This window comes from Pseudorca crassidens, chromosome 13, assembly GCF_039906515.1.
Source record: "Pseudorca crassidens isolate mPseCra1 chromosome 13, mPseCra1.hap1, whole genome shotgun sequence".
NCBI lineage: Eukaryota > Metazoa > Chordata > Mammalia > Artiodactyla > Delphinidae > Pseudorca > Pseudorca crassidens.
In genome coordinates, this window is record NC_090308.1 from 66,233,064 (window position 1) to 66,254,019 (window position 20,956).

Below are 20,956 nucleotides of genomic sequence, written 5' to 3' on the forward strand. Positions count from 1 at the left end.
GGTTCTTGGTTAGGGTGTGGCTGACTGAATGCGTGGCTGGCTGAATGTGTTGGAGCAGATTAATTGGAGAAAACCAGTTGCCTTTGCCTGCTTTCTCACAGCAGGTAATGGTACAGCGAACAGTGCTGCAGGTGTCCTCACAGACAAAATCAGGGCAGCACAAAAACTCCTTTGGGGTGAAGATCTGGGAAAAACAGGTAAGGATTAACTAGCTATGCATTATTTATTCATCCCTCCCCCCCTTCAGACTGGTGGTACTGATGGGTTACAATCTAGGCTTTGGACCTATGAAGTGACTTGAGGAAATTGCCATTTCTCCCACAGTGTCCAGTATCTGCAGGAGAAGCCCTGACCTGAAGGATTACTTGGTAGATAACGAACTGAAATAATGAACTGTGGTTTTGTAGTGCTGGGGCTGCCTAGAGGGCTGGCCCTCAGCCCTTCCCCAGTGCATTCTATCACTCAGAACCCTTACCACCAGGTGAATGAGTTCCCGAGCCAAAACAAAGTAGCAGCTAAGAGATACCACTGGTTTAAAAGAAAATAAACAGGATTACATAAGACCATAACAATCTAAGATAAAGCCAATAAACGTTAAAAGGAAAAAGAAGATTTTGGCAGTGTGGTACAAGAATCAGAACTAACCACGTAGAAATATTAAAAATATAATATTTAAAATAAATGTAATAAAATGGAATGAAAATAGAGTGGATACAGCTGATGCATGAATTAGTGAGTTGAAAAGTTGGGTTGAGAAACTCTTCCAGAAGGCAGCAAAAAAAGGATAAATAGAAAATAAATGCAGATGTAAGTGGGATGAGGGACAGAAGTAGGATGTGCCAACATTCAAGTAACAAATGAGGTCAGAAGAAGGAAAAATTTGAAGATTGAGAGGGCCATAGAGTGCCAAACAGGAAAGAAGAAAGTACCCACATCTAGACACATACTGAAATTAGGAGTATCAAGGATAACGAGAAAAATCTAAAGGTTTTTAAACAGTCAATCCTTGTATAAAGGAACAAGAATCATTGACCTTACTCTTCAGAAGAGCAATGCTGGCTGTGAGGAAACAGTATTTTTAAGGTACTGGACCTAAAATTTTATATCCATTTAAATTGTTATTCAAATGTGAGGGTTTAATAAAAAACATTAATATTCATCACTCAAAGATCCGCAGTGTAAACATTTTTGGAGAGAATACTCAAAAAACAAGTGCAGGAGATATTTCAAGAACTAGGGGTGAGTGATCAGATACCTTGGCAAAGTGTGTACAGGCTGACCTCAGCGACACTGCAGGTTTGGTTCCAGACCACTGCAATAAGGCAAATATTGCAGTAAAGCAAGTCACGAAGTTTTTGGTTTCCACTTCTGCCCATAGGAGTTTATATCACTAGGTGTGAACAAGGTGGCATGGTGAATACGGGCACCATTGACGAGCCTTAAAGGCAGTGGCTAGTGAAGCTCTCACCCTGTGTACATCTTTCTCTGTCCTGAGACATTTATTCTCTCTAGGCTTTCTGTTCCCTTCTGTTTCTCTGAGTGTGTTTTGGGTCTCCTAGTGACTCCAAAGATTCAGCATAACTTTCGGTGAGAGTAAAAGTAGGAACTTAAAAAAAAAAAAAAAACTTGTCTATGGAGTGGTTCTCAGCCTTTAGCGTGCAGATATTTGCTCAGCCTTCGGGCCGGTTGGAATGAGGCAGTGGGTGTCTTTCCCACAGCTGTGTAGTGCTAATATTACTTACCTCATCAATAACTTCCAATTATTACTGAGAGGTTATGGAGAGTTGCCCACTCTGTGCCTCTGTCTTAAAGATATTCACCTACTTGCTAAAAGTCTTCAAGAGTGAAGTGATAAGATTGATTCACCTGCTGAGGACTTTAAAAAATCAGATATATGGTTCCATTTATTGTTTATATTCTAGTTTGCACATGTATTTTCTTGAATAGGTAATACATTCACTGTTCAGTGAACCATGTAAAAGTATCCATCTCACCTCTTCTCCAGTCACTGGGTTACCTTTCCTTGAGGCAACTAATATTAGGGGTTTTTCTATGTACGCTTCTGAGTTGTTCTTTTCATAAATGTATGATTTTTTTTTTTTTGGCGGTACACGGGCCTCTCACTGTTGTGGCCTCTCCCGCCGCGGAGCACAGGCTCCGGACGCGCAGGCCCAGCGGCCACGGCTCACGGGCCCAGCCACTCCACGGCACGTGGGATCCTCCCGGACTGGGGCACGAACCCATGTCCCCTGCAACGGCAGGCGGACTCCCGACCACTGCGCCACCAGGGAAGCCCTAAATGTATGATTTTAATGTTTTGGCTCTGGTAAAATGCATTAAAGGTATTAATTACTTTGCAGCTGACTTTTAGGATTAAATGTCGAGGGCTTTCTTGGACAATGTACCCTATACTACACAGATACACATATTAATACATTGTGTGTTTTCACCTCTAGTTAATTCTGACAGTCAGTTTGTATTTGAGGCTAGTGTGCTGGGGTAGTGGAAATTTAACCTCTTTACCTGTCTACCTTTCATTATCATCCATTTTTTAAAATTAAATATATGAAAATAGAATAGGCAGATGATACTTATGAAGTGTCAGTAGCTTTATGCACTTTCTGTATTTTATATGGAAAAGAGCAGGTTTAGAAATGTGCCTTGGAGATGTGTTCTAGGGACACCCTTGCTGTCAACTCCTCTAAGGTGGCAGTTAGATTGTGTACTTGACATGTGACTAATGTAAGATGCTACAAGGCTGGGAGTTAGGAGATCTGGTCTCTGTCTGCATTGGGCAAATCATTTGACCTCTCTGAATTAAAACACTTTACGAAAATTTGATATAGGTTTCTAAGGTTCTCACATTCTCTACTGGAAAAGAAAATTTTCCTGAGCTGCCTGTTTCAGCCTAATAGAATATTGCCAGAACACATAACCTACAGACCAGGCACAGCCCCCTCTTGATGGTCTAAAAATGCTTAATTTCTTTTTGAGCTATTTCTCCTTTCAGCCTGGCGTGATTTGCAAGAGCACTTTGGGTTTGACTGTCACTGTTATTATTTGTTCCCATTTGGTGAGGCCAGACTCAACCGAGGCAGCTGTTGATGAAATTGGACATGACCCATTGATCTGTGACATCAATTCCCAGAGCAATCAATTGACTGAAAGAAATGCACCCAAAGTCAAATCACCATTATCATCCACAAACGAAAAAGGAAAATTCTCATTTGTTTCACCTTTGATTTCCAAATATGATATACTAGGAGGGTCTCCAGCTTCGTGCCAATTAGAAAAAAATATGACAAGAGAATTAAAAAGCACCAAAGGACATCTTGACCTCAGGGGAGGACTAGGTTAGACTCCATTGATCAAAGTTACTGCGCTTATTCCGCATTGGTCCCCACAGCCAGTGGGTCAGAGCTTTTACATCTGCAACCAGCAGTATTTCCACTAATTAGCCACACGTGGTCCACCTTGAAGGTTCTTTGAGCCCAGTCATTAATTTTTTTATCCACTCCTAAGGTAAGTTGTAAATACATGGTATCTCTTGTTTATAAGAAATACAGGAAATCCCTGTGGGGATACAAAGATAATATTTGAAATAAAATTCAGGAAAGGAGCACTGACTTTGTACACAGGAGATGCTAAATTAGTATTTGATAATAAAAGAGAATTCAAGAATATTTCTTGGACCTGTAGTTATTTAATAGTAAAAAACAGGTTTTTTTAGGAAACATAGGAAAGCTTGTCTAAAGGATCTTGCTCTTGCATGCTCATATGCATGATTGTATTTCTGTTTCATGTATTTCTGTTTTACGGTGTTCCTTTTCTTGCTATTTAAAAATTATAATTTACTAGTTTTAAAGCGAGAGTGGCAAAAAGAAGCATTAAATAGTTTAGGATTTCTAAACAGAGAATAAGTTGATAAAATGAGCTAGCTTTTTCACCTTGGGGTTTTTACAGAAAATAGAACCTCTAGCTTTTTTTTAAGTGCTAATAAAGGAGTTCTTTCTTTAAATAAAGAATAATGGCCAGACAATTTTAAAGGAATAATTATGGGAAAGGACCTAAACTCTTTAAGAGAGGATAGAGCTTAGTAAATTATTGCTTCTGTTAATGAGGCAGAAGTCCACAATTTTTAAATCTGATTTTTTATTTGCATGTGCTAGAGATGACTACATTTTTAATTTTTGAATTACAAACAATTCACAAGTATATAGAGTAAAAATAGCCTCCTTAATACCTCTTCCAAACTCTGACAAGTACCTACTACTTTAAAATTTTAATTTAAAATATTGTTTATACATATGCATGTACATACCGCTATAAATTTACATAAATGTATATATTAGATAAAAATCAGTCATGCTTTCTTAGAAGAGTCTTTTTCCTTTTCCTTTTTCTTTTTTGCCTCTCCCTTTAAGCTCCACCCTCCACCCTCATGTTCTCCTACAGACCTCCAGTAACCTATATGAACTTCCTCATGTGTGCCCTTCTGTATTTTTTCTCCATACTTCTATAGCCACATACACATGCATTTCCTATACATATGCATACACATATATGTATATTTATAGGATTTCATTTTACTCAGTGATCTATGGATGAATTAATTTGGGGAGAATTGTTGTCTTTATAAATTTTGAGTTTTCTAATCACTGAGCATGGTATATCCCACCATTAAATTTATTTATTTAAATAGTGCTACGTGTATGTGTATTTAACATTGTCAGCAATTCTCTTCTTGAAACTGTCCTGCTTTGGTTTCAGTGACATTGCCCTTAATGGTTTTCCCCCTCTTTCTCTTTGGCCATTTCTCATTTTCACCTGTAGACTTTTTTTTTTTTTTTTTTTTTTTGCAGTACGCGGGCCTCTCACTGTTGTGGCCTCTCCCGTTGCGGAGCACAGGCTCCGGACGTGCAGGCCCAGCGGCCATGGCTCACGGGCGCAGCCGCTCCGTGGCATGTGGGATCTTCCTGGACCGGGGCACGAACCCGTGTCCCCTGCATCGGCAAGCGGACTCTCAACCGCTGCGCCACCAGGGAAGCCCCAATCTGTAGACTTTTTTTCCCCTGTGCTATTTTTCAAGGTTTTGTCATTGGCTTACTTTTTCTTCTTGTCCCTAAGTGGTTTCTACCTATTCAATGATTATTCACAAATGTTTATTTATCTCTAATTTGTAACTTTTGTTGTTGTTGTCTTCTGGACATCTCGACTTTTGCCATTCAGTTTTGTTGAGTAAAATCTGTAAGTTTTTTCCAATTATAATTTCTGGCATTAATGGGCTTCAAAAGCCACCTTCTACTTCAAGATATAAAATATGTTTTTACATTTTACTTTAATACTTTTATAGTTTAGTTTTTACATTTAATACTTGTATCCCATCTGGAATTTATTTTTGTGTTTGGAGATAAGTAGGGAAAATATAACAGTTCCATGTTTTTTTCTCTTATATTTTTGAGTTGATATTCATTTGTTTTTTTTCACTGTCCATTTTATACGTCACTTGGCATCCTTGGTGACTAAGTACTGTGAGGGCTGGACCAGGTATACATTGTTGAATTCCCTGGCATCTAGCACAATGCCTATGTGATAGTAACATTTTAGTAAACATTGTTGAATGAATGAATTGTGGACGGAGAGAATTGTTTCATTATCTGTTTTAACTTAATAGCACTTACCCTGTTTTTTTTCTATGTCTTTCATACATGGAAGTCTTCCACATCTTAGAAGCCTTTAAGCTCTCAAATATTTTAACCTCATTGAACCTTGAAAAACATTTGGTTTTTTCAGGGTAAACCGAGTAACCTATTCATATCAGCTATGCCTTGATTCTTTCCCAGCACCCAAGCTTGCTAGAGAAGCAGTTTATATTTACTTTTCTTCTTTTTTTGTTGTTAGTTTGTTTTTGTTTGAATTTTATTTATTTTTTATACAGCAGGTCCTTATTAGTTACCTATTTTATACATATTAGTGTATACATGTCAATCCCAATCTCCCAGTTCATCCCACCACCACCACCACCCACTTTTCTTCTAAGGAAGCAGAGCTTCTGTGAAAACCTGCTGTTGCAGATGTGGCTTTGTAGATGTAATCATATGTCATTGCTGGTACTGTTTCTGAGCCTGCTTAATCTTTACTGCTACCCTGTGCCAGTTCCTGAGGGTTTATTTGGCTGAGTTCTGTTTTCTTTACTCGTACTTTCAGTCTTGCGGTGGGAACCATCGATGATACATAATGAGGATCTATTTTGTTTTTCTGTTGATGATTTTTCCAGTGATAGAGTCAAGGAACTGAGTTTTAAAAAGAGAAGACAATTCAATCCACTATTATTTATTGATACCTTAGTGTGCCAGACCAAAATGAAATAGAAAGTGTCCCTATCTGCAAAAAGAGTACCTTTTCAGGAAAGGTAACATAAGACAACTGTCACAAAACTCATTTTAGGCACAGTACCAAGTGAGTGGGATAAACACTAGTGTTGTGTGAATTTAGGAATGGGAAAAATCACTCTGACTTGGGATGGCTGGGGAAAACTTCCTGGAGGAGTTGAGGCTTATTTAAGATCATGTAGGATGTATGGTAAATATGGCTTCTCATATGTTAGAAAAATGAGCAAAATTGTGGAATGGAATGCATTGTACAAATATGATGGCCAATGAGTATACCAGAATGACAGTCAACTTTGTGTAGGAGAGAAGATGACAGGAAGGGAATTGGGTCAGATTGGGGAGGGTCGTTAGTGTTTTTCCCAAAACATATTCCTTAGAAATACCCTGTTTCAGCAAGCACAGGCCATAAATATTAGAGCTGGAAAATCCTTTGTAGTTTTGTTGACACGAAGAGAGGACCTGCTGTACTGATGAGCTCGTCTTTATATATTACATCCATGGATGCTATTAACCTCAGTGTTTTCTGTATATTTCAGACATTAGTCCCTTACCATGGGGGATTGGAATTTATTGGGTGGCATCCTAGAGGAAGCTCACTCCCACTCAACCATGGTGGGGAAAATCTGGCTGACCATCCTTTTCGTTTTCCGGATGCTGATACTAGGTGTAGCTGCTGAAGATGTCTGGGATGATGAACAGTCAGCATTTGCCTGCAACACCCAGCAGCCAGGTTGCAACACTGTCTGTTACGATGATGCTTTCCCTATCTCTTTGGTCAGGTTCTGGGTTTTACAGATCATCTTTGTGTCTTCTCCCTCTCTGGTATATATGGGCCATGCACTTTATAGCCTCAGGGCCTTTGAAAAAGAGACGAGGAGGAAAAAGTCACAGCTTACAGCCCAGATGGAGAATCCAGAGCTTGAATTGGAGGAGCAGCAAAACATAAATAGAGAACTGAGGAAGTTGGAGGAGCAGAAGAAGATCCAAAAAGTCCCTCTGAAAGGATGTCTTCTGCGTACTTATGTCTTACACATCCTGACCAGATCTGTGCTGGAAGTAGGGTTCATGATAGGCCAATATATGCTCTATGGGTTTCAAATGCACCCCCTTTACAAATGTACTCAACCTCCTTGCCCCAATGCAGTGGATTGCTTTGTGTCCAGGCCCACAGAGAAGACCATTTTCATGCTCTTTATGCACAGCATTGCAGCCATCTCTTTGTTCCTCAACGTACTGGAAATATTTCATCTGGGGGTCAGGAAAATCATGAGGGCACTTTATGACAAATCCGGCGGTGAGGGCATTGAGGACGAAAGGGGACCTCCATTTCATTTGAAAAAATATTCAGCGGCCCAGCAGTGTATGAATTGCTCTCCCTTCCCTGAAGGAGTCTCTCTACTTCAAGCCAGCAATCAACAGCAAGTCTTCCGAGTCAATGTGCCGAATTCTAAAACCACGTGGCAAATCCCACAGCCCAGGCAACTTGAGGTAGACCCTTGCTGTAGTAAGAAAGACTGGGCTAAGGCGGATCAGCACAGGGGACAGCTCCATGTCCACAGCCCGTGTCCCTGGGATGATGGTGCTAGAATTCAGCACTCGGCACAGCAACCAGACCGTTCTCCCTTTGGCTTGCAGACTACAACGCCCCAGTCCTGGCTAGATACCACGATGGCTCCTAGACATTGTCCATCACGTACAACAGGACCCTGGGAGCAGTCCCAGGACCTGCAACCCTCAGGGGAGGCTCTCACAGGTTTACACAGCCACTGCAGACACAGCGATGGCAGCATGAGAGAGAGCAGAGCCCAGACAGACAGATCTTGCATGGGCAGTCGCGAGGCCAGATTGCTGTCTGAAAAGGGACAGCTGTACAGTGACTCAGTAAGCTCCAGTTCTCAAAATAGCTCTTACCTGGACTTTCCGCACCGGGAAAACAGCCCCTCACTTCTGCCTTCAGCCACTGGGCACAGAACATCAATGGTAAGTAAAGACAGACAGCCTGACTGATCATGGGACTTTCACAAGAGGTGTTCCACTTTGGTTACTTCTTAGCCTTCTGTTTCCTCCTTCTTTGTGTATATATGTGTGTGTTGAGAGAGAGGGAAAGGAGGAGAGAGAGGATAATTTATGGAGAGTTAAATTCATCCATTTAACACATTCAGTTGAATTTAATTCGTAAAATAAACATTGAAAACTTTTTATCAATTAGTCTTATAAGTGCTGGGTATATAAATGAATAAAATATCATGTGTATCATCAAAGGGCTCAGAGTCTGGATGGGAAATTAGGTAAACATATAAATGATCAAGTGTAAGGTGCCATGTTAGAGGGAGTGGTGTGCAAAGGAGGGAGAAGTCAATTCTTTCTGGATGGGTCAGGAAAAGCTTTATAGTTGAAGCTACTTTTGAACTGAGTCTTGAAAGACGTGCTGAGTTTCTCCAGACCTGGGAGGACTGGGGTACATGGAAGGAGGCTGTCCCAGTACAAGGAGAACACAGACAAAGGCTGAGAGGTGTGACATAGCAGGGCTGTCTGGGGAGCCACGTGTGTCTGGAGCACAGACTAGTAGGAGGGCTTCAGAGAGAGGGAAAGTTGGAGAAGGGGGCATGGAGGCCTTGCAGGGAGGCAGTGGAGAACCCATAGAGGATGTACAGCAGAGGAGTGACTGGATCAGAGGTGCACTTTGGACAGCTCTTTGTATCAGAGTGTGGAAAACGTATGGAGGAGGGATCATTTGTAACCTTGAGTTGCCCTTGTCTCACTAAGGAAGGAGGGTGTGCTCCATTGTTTTAATAGCTCTGGCATTTAAAAGTCATACACAAATATTTGTTGATATATTTCACAAAGAGGAAGATCAATATTGTATTGATAATTCTGTTCTCTGAAAAGCCACTGTGGAATAAACATTCCCTGGCCATTGTAAGGCATAATGGATATTTACTGTGGATTCTTCTCAATTCTGAAAAAAAAAAAAAAAAAAAGGGAGAGAATGACACATGTTTTACGTACTGCTCCTAACAACTTTTTTCCATGAAAAGGAAAAATCCCCCAAGTTAATAGGGGAACTTCCCAATTGAGTTCACTTGGTTGAACTCAAACTCTTGCTTTTTCCTTTGCTTCATTCTTTGTGTTAATAATGATTGAATCCTTCTACCCTAGTTTCGTATCTCCCATGAGATATTTTGTGACTGCGCTAACGCCATACCTTGAGGAGGAATCATCATACCTAGATTTTTCCTAAAATGCTTTTTTTCAAACTTATTTCTTGTCAGTGACCAGCTGTCTTCTCAGGAGATTACGCGTACGATTATTCTATGGCTGTTTGGAACCCTATGCCAAACTGTAGCAGGGTTCTCAACTCTGGCTTGAGTTAGAGTCACCTGGAGCTTTAAAAACATCTCCATGCCCAGGACCCATCCACTTCCAATCAAACCAGAATCTCTGGAGATGGGATGGAGGATTGGTATTATTAAAATTCCCATGGCGATTGTAATGTACAGCCAGGGTTGAGATCCACTATTTTATTTTATTTTTTATTTTTTTTTACTTTTTGGACATGCCCTGCATCTTGAAGAATCATAGTTCCCTGACCAGAGATTGAACCTGGGCCACAGCAGTGAAAGTGCCAAGTCCTAACCACTGGACCACCAGGGAACTCCCGAGATCCACCATTTTAGAGTAACCTTGCCAGTGGCCACTGCTTCTTATCTGCATTTGTGAAGTCAGCATGACAACTTTCATCATTTTCTCTCTCCTGTACCTCACTCCATGTGAGAGGAGCCTTTGTAGTAACAGAAAATTGAGGAAGAAAAAGCAGTGTTTAGTTGAAGCAGATTTTCTTAATCGCAGATTATCTTTTGGGAGAGACCAGCCTCACTGAGGAGCTTGGAGAAAAGATGATGAAGGTGACAGGCCCTCTTTCTTTTTCATCTTCCTCTTCCCTGTTTATGTTTCTAAGAATTATAAATAATGCCTTTGGCCACAGAGATTTCCTACTTATGGTCACTTTCCCCCAAGCCTCTTGACAGGGGAAAGGCTTGAAAGGGGGTTGACAGGCCACTTCACTCCCCAAATGGTGGAAGTCTTGGGAATTGAGGCCACAGCCGTCAGCTCCAGAGCACTGTAGCTGACACATCATACTTACTGCAAACAGAGGGATCTTTCATTGGAAATTAGCGCAGCAAGCAAAGGATTGTTCGCATCCACTTTCAATACATGGACTGTAAACAGCTTCTTACACTGTATCAGGTCCCAGAGGGCCGAAGTTTTAGGGCTCAATCAGATGTATTCTGATTGCAGAAGTTGGTGTTTCAGAGGGAAATGACTTCTGGTAGGTACCACAGTTGCTTTGCCACTTGCTCCCCTTAGAGAGAACTGTCCTGCAAAAGAAATCCACGCTATTATAGGTCAGAAAAAACACCTGGAAGAGCTGCGATTTCCACTCCAAGACATTTCCCTTGCCATCACCCAAACCCCGCAATTTTTTCAAGTCTAAGCTTGTTGATTACTAAATAAGTTTCTGTAAAGGTTGGTTCTTTGTGGACAGACTTAATTGGGCATGGAGAGCAGACTTTTAGTCTGGCCGAGTGAGCATGGGGAAGAATGCTGGTTGAGTTTTAGGAACCCATGCTACCCTCTGTGATGAAGACTTTCCTCATCGTTGAATGCCTTCACCTGTCAGAGATGCTGTGGAGTAGTAATCCTCATGCCCCATTCTACTTTAAATCACCAGGGAAGCTTTGAAAAATGCCCTAATAAGAATCTCTGCAGATAGAGCCTGAGCACCAATACTATTTTTTAAATTTATTTATTATTTTTGGCTGCGTTGGGTCTTCGTTGCTGCACGCAGGCTTTCTCTCTAGTTGCGGCAAGTGGGGGCTACTCTTCGTTGTGGTGCGAGGGCTTCTCATTGCGATGGTTTCTCTTGTTGTGGAGCACGGGCTCTAGAGCACGAGGGCTTCAGTAGATGCGGTGCATGGGCTCAGTAGTTGTGGCTCACGGGCTCTAGAGAGCAGGCTCAGTAGTTGTGGCACACGGGCTTAGTTGCTCCGCAGCCTGTGGGATCTTCCTGGACCAGGGCTTGAACCCGTGTCCCCTGCACTGGCAGGCAGATTCTTAACCACTGCACCACCAGGGAAGTCCCCAATACTATTTTTTAAAACTCCCAGGTGATTCCAATGTGCAACCAGAGCTCAGAACCACCACTGTAGAGGAGGAAGCTTTTGGCATTAGGAAGAAGGTTGCCCTGTGACCTCTTCCAATCTTTTGTGACATTGAAGTGCTAACAAAGAGCGTTCTTCTGTAGTTCCACAGAGCTGAGGACCTTTGCACTTACTGGTCCCTCTGCCTGTGATGCCCCACCCACCCCAGGACCTTGGCACGGCTGATGGTGCCAGCTGTGCCAAGGTCCTGGGGAGCACTCTTGGGCCATGATCATGGAGGGGAGAGCTAGGAACGAGGTTGGAATGGGCAAGGGCTGATCTGTTGGGTGTTATAGGCCATGGAAAGGAATTTGAGGTGGATGGTGCAGGAGTGATGGTGGTCTGCTATGTATATTTTTAAAATCACTGTTTCTGATGAATCTCTTGTAGAGATGCTATGGTCTGAATGTTTGTCCCCCCCCCCCCCAGATTCATATGTGAAACCTTAATCCCCAGTGTGATGGTATTTGGAAGTGGGGCCTTTTGGAGGTGATTAGGTCATGAGGGTGGAGCCCTTATGAATGGGATTAGTGCCCTTATAAAAGGGGCATCAGAGAGCTCCTTTTCCCATCCACCATGTGAGGACACAGTGAAAAGATGACTGTCTGTGAACCATGAACTGAGCTCTCACCAGACACTGAATTTGCCAGTGCATTTGTCTTGGAATTCCCAGCCTCCAGAAATATAAGCAATAAATTTCTGTTCTTTATAATCCACCCAATCTATGGTATTTTTTTATAACAGCCCAAATAGACCAAGACAATGGGTAGGAGTGCAGTCAGGGAGACCAGCTAGGAGGCTTGCACAGTGTCCAGGTGAGAGGGGAGTGTGGCTCAGACCAGGGGTACCACTATTAATCGTTTGAAAGAAGAGTCTTTTTCTTATTTCTTGTTTTTCCAATTAAAGTCGTACATGCTCATGGAAAGACATTCAAGCAGTGTAAAAGAACATAAGAGTAAAATGTGAACCTGACCATGTGAGGGTTCATCTGTCACTCTCACCTGGACTCAATTCCCACTTCCCTCACCAAAGACAATCACTGTGAACAGAATGGGGTGTGTTCCCCTACCTTCCTCACTGCATTCACAGTCTGTCTTTGAGGACAAATATATGTCCGCACCTATTTTTTATTTTTTTCAGAAATATAAATGTGATCCTGCTGTAGAGATGTCTCTGCAATTTGCTTTTGCTTCATTAATGATATGTCTCAGGGACTCTCCATGTCAGCACCCACGGAGATGCCTCGGTTTTACATGCCTCACGCTTTTCCATGAAATTGATGAACCATAAGATACTTGATGGCCATGTAGCCGTTCTAAGTTTTTCCTGCCGCAGACAATGTTGCAGTGAATGTTTCATACATATATCTTTGATCGGTACCTAGAAGTGGAATTATTGGTTTTAATGGGCATGCACGTTTTACATTTTGATAGATGCTGCCAATTTTTGCTCAGGAAGGGCTGTACCAATTGACCCTCTTTACCAGTGCATTAGCACTCTTTCCCCACACTCTTGCCAATATCAGACGTTATCTCCCCCCACCTCCAATTTGACAAACTAGAAATGTTTCATAACATTTCCCAACATTTCCAAAATGTTTGTCTTAATTTACATTTCCACGATTACTAGTAAGGTTGTTCATATGTTTATTAGCCATCTGTATTTCTACCATGAATTATCCTTGTCTGTTTTTCTGTTATTTGTTTTTCTTCTGATTTCTAGGAGCTCTTTTATGATATTGTATTAACTCCTTGTCTATATATGTATTGAAAGATATTCTCTCAGTCCGCTTCCTTCTTATCCCTGTGTATGGTGTCTTTAAAATTTTAATATTATATTAAATCTAAAATCTCTGTGACTTCTAGGTTCTTTGCCTCATTTGGGAAGGTTTTTTTGACTCAACATTATTAACAGGGGTTATTAGATGGGTGTTTGAAGAGTTGATTGTTACAATTTATTGAACTTTTTGGCACAGGAGCTTTACATAATATATCAATTACCAAAGAGTCTAAAGAAGAGGAGGAAAGACTCCCACTTTACTGAGTCCCTGATTGTGGTCTAGACACTGCCATGGGCTTCTTCACTGTGACTCTGTGATTATTCCCATTTAAGGATAAGGAAATAGATGACTTGTCCAAAGTCACGCAATTAGGATGTGGTAAAGCACAGTCTTTGGGACATAGCAGGGACATGAATTAATATTTACTGAATGAGTGGATGGGCTGGAATTGTATCCCAAGCTTGTCTGACTCGACCCAAGTCCTTCTCCCATATCCCATTGCTGCTTCCTGCTCTCCCTACACAAGGCAACCTAAGTGTATCATATTTTTAAGATAGATTATTACAAAATGGAACATCCACATTTGGTTCAGTTTTCCCATTCTACATTACTGCAAAGTCAAAAATTCTGGTTAATTGTGGAGGGGACAAAGATGGAGCTTTGGAAAAGGTTGGCCTTTTAGTATTAGACCTGGATCTTGGACAAAACAACCACAACTGGATAATGAGGAGGAGACGGCAGGTGGGATTCAGATCTTCTGCCACAGCGCTGTTGGGGAACAGAACCTCTTCCATGCACGTTCATCTCTGGGGCAAGGTCGGGGGATTGTCTTCTGTAGGAGGTTTTTGTTTGGATTTGGGATATTTGTGACACACACAGAGTCTCAGGTGGGTAGGCAGGACTGGCTTTTACAAGCCCTTTGAGTCTATTTTGTTTTGTTTCAGAACATGCTTCTAGAACTTTCATCCATTATGAAAAAATAATGCATCCTGGGACCAGAAAAAACAGACTCAGGAGCAGCTGGCATCTGCGAGATAGAAGTTGTATGTTTGTCAGCTCAAACTGCAGGAGGAACTCTGAGAACCATCCCCTCCAGAACCATGAATCAGGCAATGTCTGTGTATCGGGGGCTCCCAGCTGGGCTCCCTGACTGCTGGGCTCAGCCTCTCACTGCTCCGCTTGGCCATGCTGCCTGAGGCCGATCCAATGCTCTCCACACACCAGGGAGGGCACTCTACCCCATCAGAGAAAATCTAGGGGCAAGAGCCGCCATCCGAGGGGAGGAGAAGTGGAATGTGCTACCATCCCTACCAGTAGCTGACTCTGCAGCAGCAGCAGTTTGGACCCTTGAACGTGGTTCCAGAGCAGGCTGGGAGCTCTGCCTGCAGCCTGGGCTCAACACGCTTCCTGTCTGTACACCAGAGGCTGGAGGGAAGCTTTCTGTTTTCTTCCTCTCATCAGCTCATTTCTTGGGGATGAAGCAGCTGGATGTTCGTCCCTAGATGCCATTACATAAAATATTGGTTACAGCACTGGCAAACACTCGCATCACATGACTTTATCCTTCTGCTGGGATCGTGGTCAGTAGTGATGCCATGACTGTGGGCCAGCAGGTGCTGGGGAATCTCATTCCCAACTTCCAGGGGAGTGACTGAAGCCAGCACCACTTCCTCACCCTCCCCACCCTCCCAGTGGTCCCGAGCCATCCAGGAGAGGTGCATCAAAACACTGAACACTTCTTATAGAGCACAGAGGCATGGATGGCTGTGTGATGTCCACTAACTATCCAGTCGGTGAGGCTGGTTGGCTGGTCATTACTGTCTGAGTTCTGAGAATCAGGAAGGTGGACTCAATTCCCATGGAAGGAGCCACTTAGCCCTGTCCTCTGTCCCGTGGCCAGACTCTCCTATCCCTGGCCACACACCTTGTAACAAAGGCTTCAAGTTATTGGGAGAACCAGTTTGTTCCAAAGACACAAAGGTCTGCATTATCTATATCCTGCTGAGATAAAATCCATACTCCTTAGCCTGGCACATAAAGCCTTCGTGGGCTGACTCCTGCCTCATGTTCATTCCCTACCTCCTGTGCCCTAGCCGGGCTGCACTATGAGTAAAGCAGATTGCCTTCCCATTGTGGGTGACCAGCAGCCAATCTGTTGAGGGCCTGCATAGAATAAAATGGTGGAAGAAGAGTGAATTTGCTTTCTCCATTTGAGAAGTGGAGTCTAATTTCCAGCCCCTTCAATCTGGGCTGGCTTTAGTGACTTGCTTGACCATAGGATTCAAGGACAGTGATGTTCTAGGACTTCTAGGATCTTGCAGTTTCTATCCAGGCTCCTCCTTGGAGATCTCTCTCTCTCTCTTCTCAACCCCAAGTTGCCATGTAAGCATTCCAGCTTACAGTTCCAGTTGAGCCCAGCCTTCCAGCCATCCCTGCCAAGACACAAGACATGTGAGTGAACCTATCTTGAACCCTCCAGACCAGGCCATCTACTAACTCAATACCACTGAATGCCCTCAATCAGCATCTCATGGAAGAGAAGAATTGCCGTCTGAGCCCTGCCCAAATTCCTGAGCTCCCCAACTGTGAAATATTATTAATGGTTGATGTTTTTAAGTCACTGTGTTTTAAGGTAATAATTTGTTACAAAGTTTTAGATTACTGGAACAGTAATGGTAATGACAGAACAAAATAATGCAGAGTTTTATTAAAATTGTTACATGAAATATGAGAATGGAAGGCCAAAGGAGGACTTTTTTTTTTTTTAGAAATTCATCTCAAGTAGTCATCACTTCACTACTCTTTTCATTCTTTTTTTTTTTAAATTAGTTTATTTATTTTTGGCAGCTTTGGGTCTTTGTTGCTGTGCACGGGCTTTCTCTAGTTGCAGCGAAGGGGCTACTCTTCGTTGAGGTATGCAGCTTCTCATTGCAGTGGCTTCTCTTGTTGCAGAGCATGGGCTCTAGGCGCATGGGCTTCAGCAGTTGTGGCTCGTGGGCTTCAGCAGTTGTGGCTCCCAGGCTCTAGAGCGCAGGCTCAGTAGTTGTGGCACACGAGCTTAGTTGCTCCACGGCATGTGGGATCTTCCCGGACCAGGGCTCGAACCCGTGTCCCCTGCATTGGCAGGCGGATTCTTAAGCACTGAGCCACCGGGGAAGGCCTGGAGGACTTTAATGTTTGAGGAACTTAAATTAATAATCACTCCCATTTATAGAGTATAGTAATTAAATTCCCTTCAATATTTTAAACTCCATTTATAAATGTAATGCATTTGATCTGTTTTTTAAACACTTCATACTTGTAGGACAAACACAAAATCCCTGACAAGTAAAACATTCCTGAGTGTTACCGAGTCTAAGCTCCTACTGCTCACCAGACGACAGGCCAATAATTGAGAGATGAGTTGTTGGGACAAGGAATAACAACTTTATTCGGAAAGCCAACAGACCGAGAAGAAGGTGGGCTCGTGCCCCAAAGAACCATCTTGCCTGAGTTAGAATTCAGGTTCCTTTTATACTAGAAGGGGAGGCAGCAAAGTCAAACATCTAGTTCCCATCAGCCTCAGGAGGGAATGTGTTAATTTCTTCCTCTCTGCAGTCATTCACAGGTGGGCCTGGTCAGGATGTTTCCTGTGATGGAAACAAAGGTATTCTAGCTTAATGCTCATTACCTGGGAAGCAGGGTTCCCAGAGATGGGCCATTATGTATAATTTAAGCTTATAGGCAACAGCCCTTTAGTGATTAACTTGTAATAGAATACAAAAGGTTCTTCCCTATTACATTAGTACCTAAACATGTAGGAATCCTCAAGTTTTCTCAAACATTCTAATACTTTTAACAACATTGGTCAACTTCTCTTACTTTTCAACTTAAAATCAGAGGCCTATGAATATGGTGAACTTATCTGCATTTCAAAGTAATATATCCACCTAGAACAGGAAAAAAAAAGAAAAAGATCTAATCCAGGGAAACTTGGAACACAGTACTTGGACTATATATCTTTAGTTTAAAACAAAAAAGCAAAGAAACAAACAAATTTTAAAAACCTGCAAACAAATTGTAATCTCCATTTAGTAAGTTTGCTGTTTACAGTGGTATGAAGGTAGCAATTCTGAAATTATACTGTGTATATTGTAAAGCTGAGAAATATATTGATTATTGTGGGAAACAGTTCTCACTATGGGAAAAGGGTGATACAAATATGGAAAGGAGGAAGACAAGGAGGGATCCTGTGTTTTGGGGTTGGATTAGAGATATCAGTATGAACTTATGATTTGAATATGTATGTCTATATACATGCGTATATTATATATATTCATATTTACTTTCTCCTCTGAAAGGGCCTAGAAGAAGTGACACAGCAATAACAATGAGCATTCATACCATACAGATCTTGGTCTCTAAATACTATTCCTCAGTAAAAACTCTTTAGAAATATGGATGATCCAGGAGTGGGGCAAGAGGGAAAAAAGATGATCCTGAAATACCTTGCTGTACCAGAAAGTAAAGAAGTGTTCACAGTATGATGGGGGATATGTGCAAGAGCAACTGCTTATGGGTGAACCTGAATAATGGAACACTCTGAAATTGTTTGCAAAAAATTATGAATTGGTACATTGTTCTGGGGGAAAAGTCTCTAGCTTTCAATGGGCTATTGAAATTGGCCATTGGGCATTACCTTCCTTATTGATGATTTAATTCTAAAGAAATGGCTCCCAGGTCCTTGAGGAAAAATTCCTCATTTGTGAAACTGGCAAGAAGCTTATTTTAAAAGACTTACATATATTTGAAAAGGAGAGTGAAAGAAATTCTGAAAGAAAAGGGAGGGGTGGGACTTCCCTGGCGGTCCAGTGGTTAAGACTCCGCATTTCCACTGCAGGAGGCATGGGTTTGATCCCTGGTCGGGGAACTAAGATCCCACAAGCCGCCCCACAGCCCAAAAAAAAAAAAAAAAAAAGCGAAAAGGAAGGGGTGAATGCGGGGAGTTTCTTCCCTTATTTTTCAACAGGGAGAATAAGCCTCTTAATTTGCATTTGTTCCTACACAGTTTATAAGTAGATAGGGAAATCAGATAGTATATCAGTTTCTAAACAAATATATTTATTTTATAATTCACATAAGTGATTTAATTAAGTAAATTGCTCCCAGTTTTCTCAGTCACCTAAATACCTGGAAGGATTGACTATTTATTAATTGCCTATTATATGTGGGACAAAGTAAGTTGAGATACAAAGATGAATAAGGCAGATCCTGTGTTCCAGAGTTTTTATTCACCCTGGGAGATAGACACAGAATCAGAACTTTTAGAGAAAAACCAAGGCCTAGGAAGGTTAAGTCATTTAACCAAGGTCACAGCGATTTAATGGAAAAAAGTGCATCCTTAATGACTCAGGTCTTTAGATGCTGGTTCAGCACTCTCTGAACTTAACATAATACTTCTAATGATATCCTAATGAGGTGCCAGTAATTTTTTTCTTAACTTTTTAAAAAAATTATTTATTTTTTATTTTTGGCTGCATTGGGTCTTTGTTGTTGCTGCGCGCAGGCTTTCTCGTTGTGCTGAGTGGGGGCTACTCTCTGTTGCGGTGCATGGGCTTCTCACTGCGGTGGCTTCTCTTGTTGCGGAGCACGGGCTCTAGGCATGTGCGCTTCAGCAATTGTGGCTGGCGGGCTCTAGAGTGCAGGCTCAGTCATTGTGGCACACAGGCTTAGTTGCTCGGCGGCACGTGGGATCTTCCCGGACCAGGGCTTGAACCCGTGTCCCGCATTGGCAGGCGGATTCTTAACCACTGCACCACCAGGGAAGTCCTGGTAGTTCTATATTTAGTTTTTCAAGGAACCGCCATATTGTTCTCCATAGTGGCTGTATCAATTTACATTCCCACCAACAGTGTAGTTTTAGTAAGGTTTGTAATAGTTTCCTCTGATGCTGTCTCCGGGCTGATAAGGGTCTAAAGTGTTATCTAGTGATTAGCTTCTGTCTTTCCTGGTAGAGGTAGAAGAGGGGACACTTTTATAAATTAATGGCAAATAGGGGGAGGGCAGAGAGCTTTTGTATAGGCATACCTTGTTTTATTGTGCTTCGCTTTATTGTATTTCACAGATGCTGTGATTTTTACAAATTAAAGGTTTGTGGCAACCCTGCATTGAACAAGTCTATGAGCACCATTTTTCCAACAGCATTTGCTCACTTAGTGTCCCTGCGTCACATTTTGGTAATTTTCACAACATTTCAAACTATTTCATTATTACTATATTGTTACTATATTATGGATACCTGCGATCAGTGATCTTTGATGTTACTATTGCAAAAATATTACGACTTGCTGAAGGCTCAGATGATGGTTAGCAGTTTTTGGCAATAAAGTATTTTTAAATTAAGGTATGTAATTTTTTTAGATATGTTATTAATAGCACACTTAATAGACTATAGTACAGTGCAAACATACTTTTAAATGCACTGGGAAACCAAAAAAATTGTGACTCACTTAATTTTGATGTTTGCTTTATTGTGGTGATCTGGAAGCAAACCTGCAGTGTCTCCAAGGTATGCCTGTATCTGTTTCTCTCAATTGCCTTCAGTTCAAGAAAGCTTATATACCTTTTAGACAAAGAAGCAATAAATTTATGAAGAAATTACACGACAAAAGGGGTTTGGGCTAGGGGCAGTAAGTTGTAGGAAAGAGACTAGGAGATATAGGGAAGATAAGGATTGTTTCAGTAAGTTTGTTTCTACAAACCCATTTGAATGTTGATTACCAGTGTCAGGTGACAATGATGTTCTTTTATTGCTGGTTCAGGGAGGGCACATTTCTCATGGGAAATTTGATGGCCTGTTTTTAGGTAGAAACATCTGCATCTGTTGTTTCCAGAGTACCTTTAGCTCAAAATAGTATGCCAAAGTGGCATATTTTGGGGTGGCATGTCTTGAAATCCTTCCTGCCAAAGTGGCACGTTTTGGGGGTGGCATATTCTGCTACCCTTTTGTACCTGAGTCCTTTTGACATGACCCTAGTAGTCTTTTAAAAAATATATTATTTTACCTTTTATTATTGAAATTTCCAAACATATACAGTAGTAGAGAGGCAAGTCTATGGACTCCCACTACCCCAACATCCAGTTTCAATAATTATCAATATATTGCCAGTCTTGTTTCATCGATACCTACACTTCTTATCCTTGTTGATTCTCATTAGCATTACTTTTAGAGCTTTCTTGAGGCATAATTCACCCATTGGAAGTGTGCAATTCAACGATTTTAGTAAATTTATAGAGTTGTGCCACCATCACCACAATCCAATGTTAGACATTTCCATCACCCCAAAATGTTGCCTCTCAGCTGTTTGCAGTCAATCCTTCTTCCACTCCTATATCCAGGCAACCACTGACCTGATCTATCAGTTTAGTTACTTTAGAGCTGTTGATTTTCCTGCTGCTGCCCAATAGAAGTCTTGGGATTTCTCTTAACAGTCATCCTAAGTATTCTTTTCACATTTTTCTTTCTTTGTTGAATCTCTCACTTCCTCGATCCCATATCTTCCTCTTTCTTGGTTTATGCCCTCATACAGAGGAGCACCTTTTTC

General features: G+C 41.7%; 1 protein-coding gene across 2 annotated transcripts; it reads left to right on the plus strand.

Moving 5' to 3' along the window:
* Positions 1-21: 21 nt before the first annotated feature.
* GJA10 (gap junction protein alpha 10) lies at positions 22-19,527 on the plus strand. Of its 2 annotated transcripts, XM_067702578.1 has the most exons (3): positions 22-197; positions 7,057-8,372; positions 14,318-19,527. In XM_067702578.1, exons 1-3 carry the CDS (start codon positions 29-31, stop codon positions 14,354-14,356), a joined length of 1,524 nt encoding a protein of 507 aa, XP_067558679.1. In that variant the 5' UTR covers positions 22-28; the 3' UTR covers positions 14,357-19,527. The 2 variants fall into 2 exon arrangements, with proteins under 2 accessions (XP_067558679.1, XP_067558680.1); XM_067702579.1 differs by lacking the exon at positions 22-197 and having other exon boundaries at positions 4,909-8,372.
* The last annotated feature ends 1,429 nt before the right edge of the window (positions 19,528-20,956 follow it).

Bases quoted from the DNA above. Each gene is read 5' to 3' on its own strand.
- GJA10 (XM_067702578.1), top strand. From the start codon at position 29: ATGCGTGGCTGGCTGAATGTGTTGGAGCAGATTAATTGGAGAAAACCA. The intron at 198-7,056 runs GTAAGGATTAAC...TGCTGATACTAG, and splicing joins TGAAGATCTGGGAAAAACAG to GTGTAGCTGCTGAAGATGTC. The intron at 8,373-14,317 runs GTAAGTAAAGAC...GTTTTGTTTCAG, and splicing joins CTGGGCACAGAACATCAATG to AACATGCTTCTAGAACTTTC.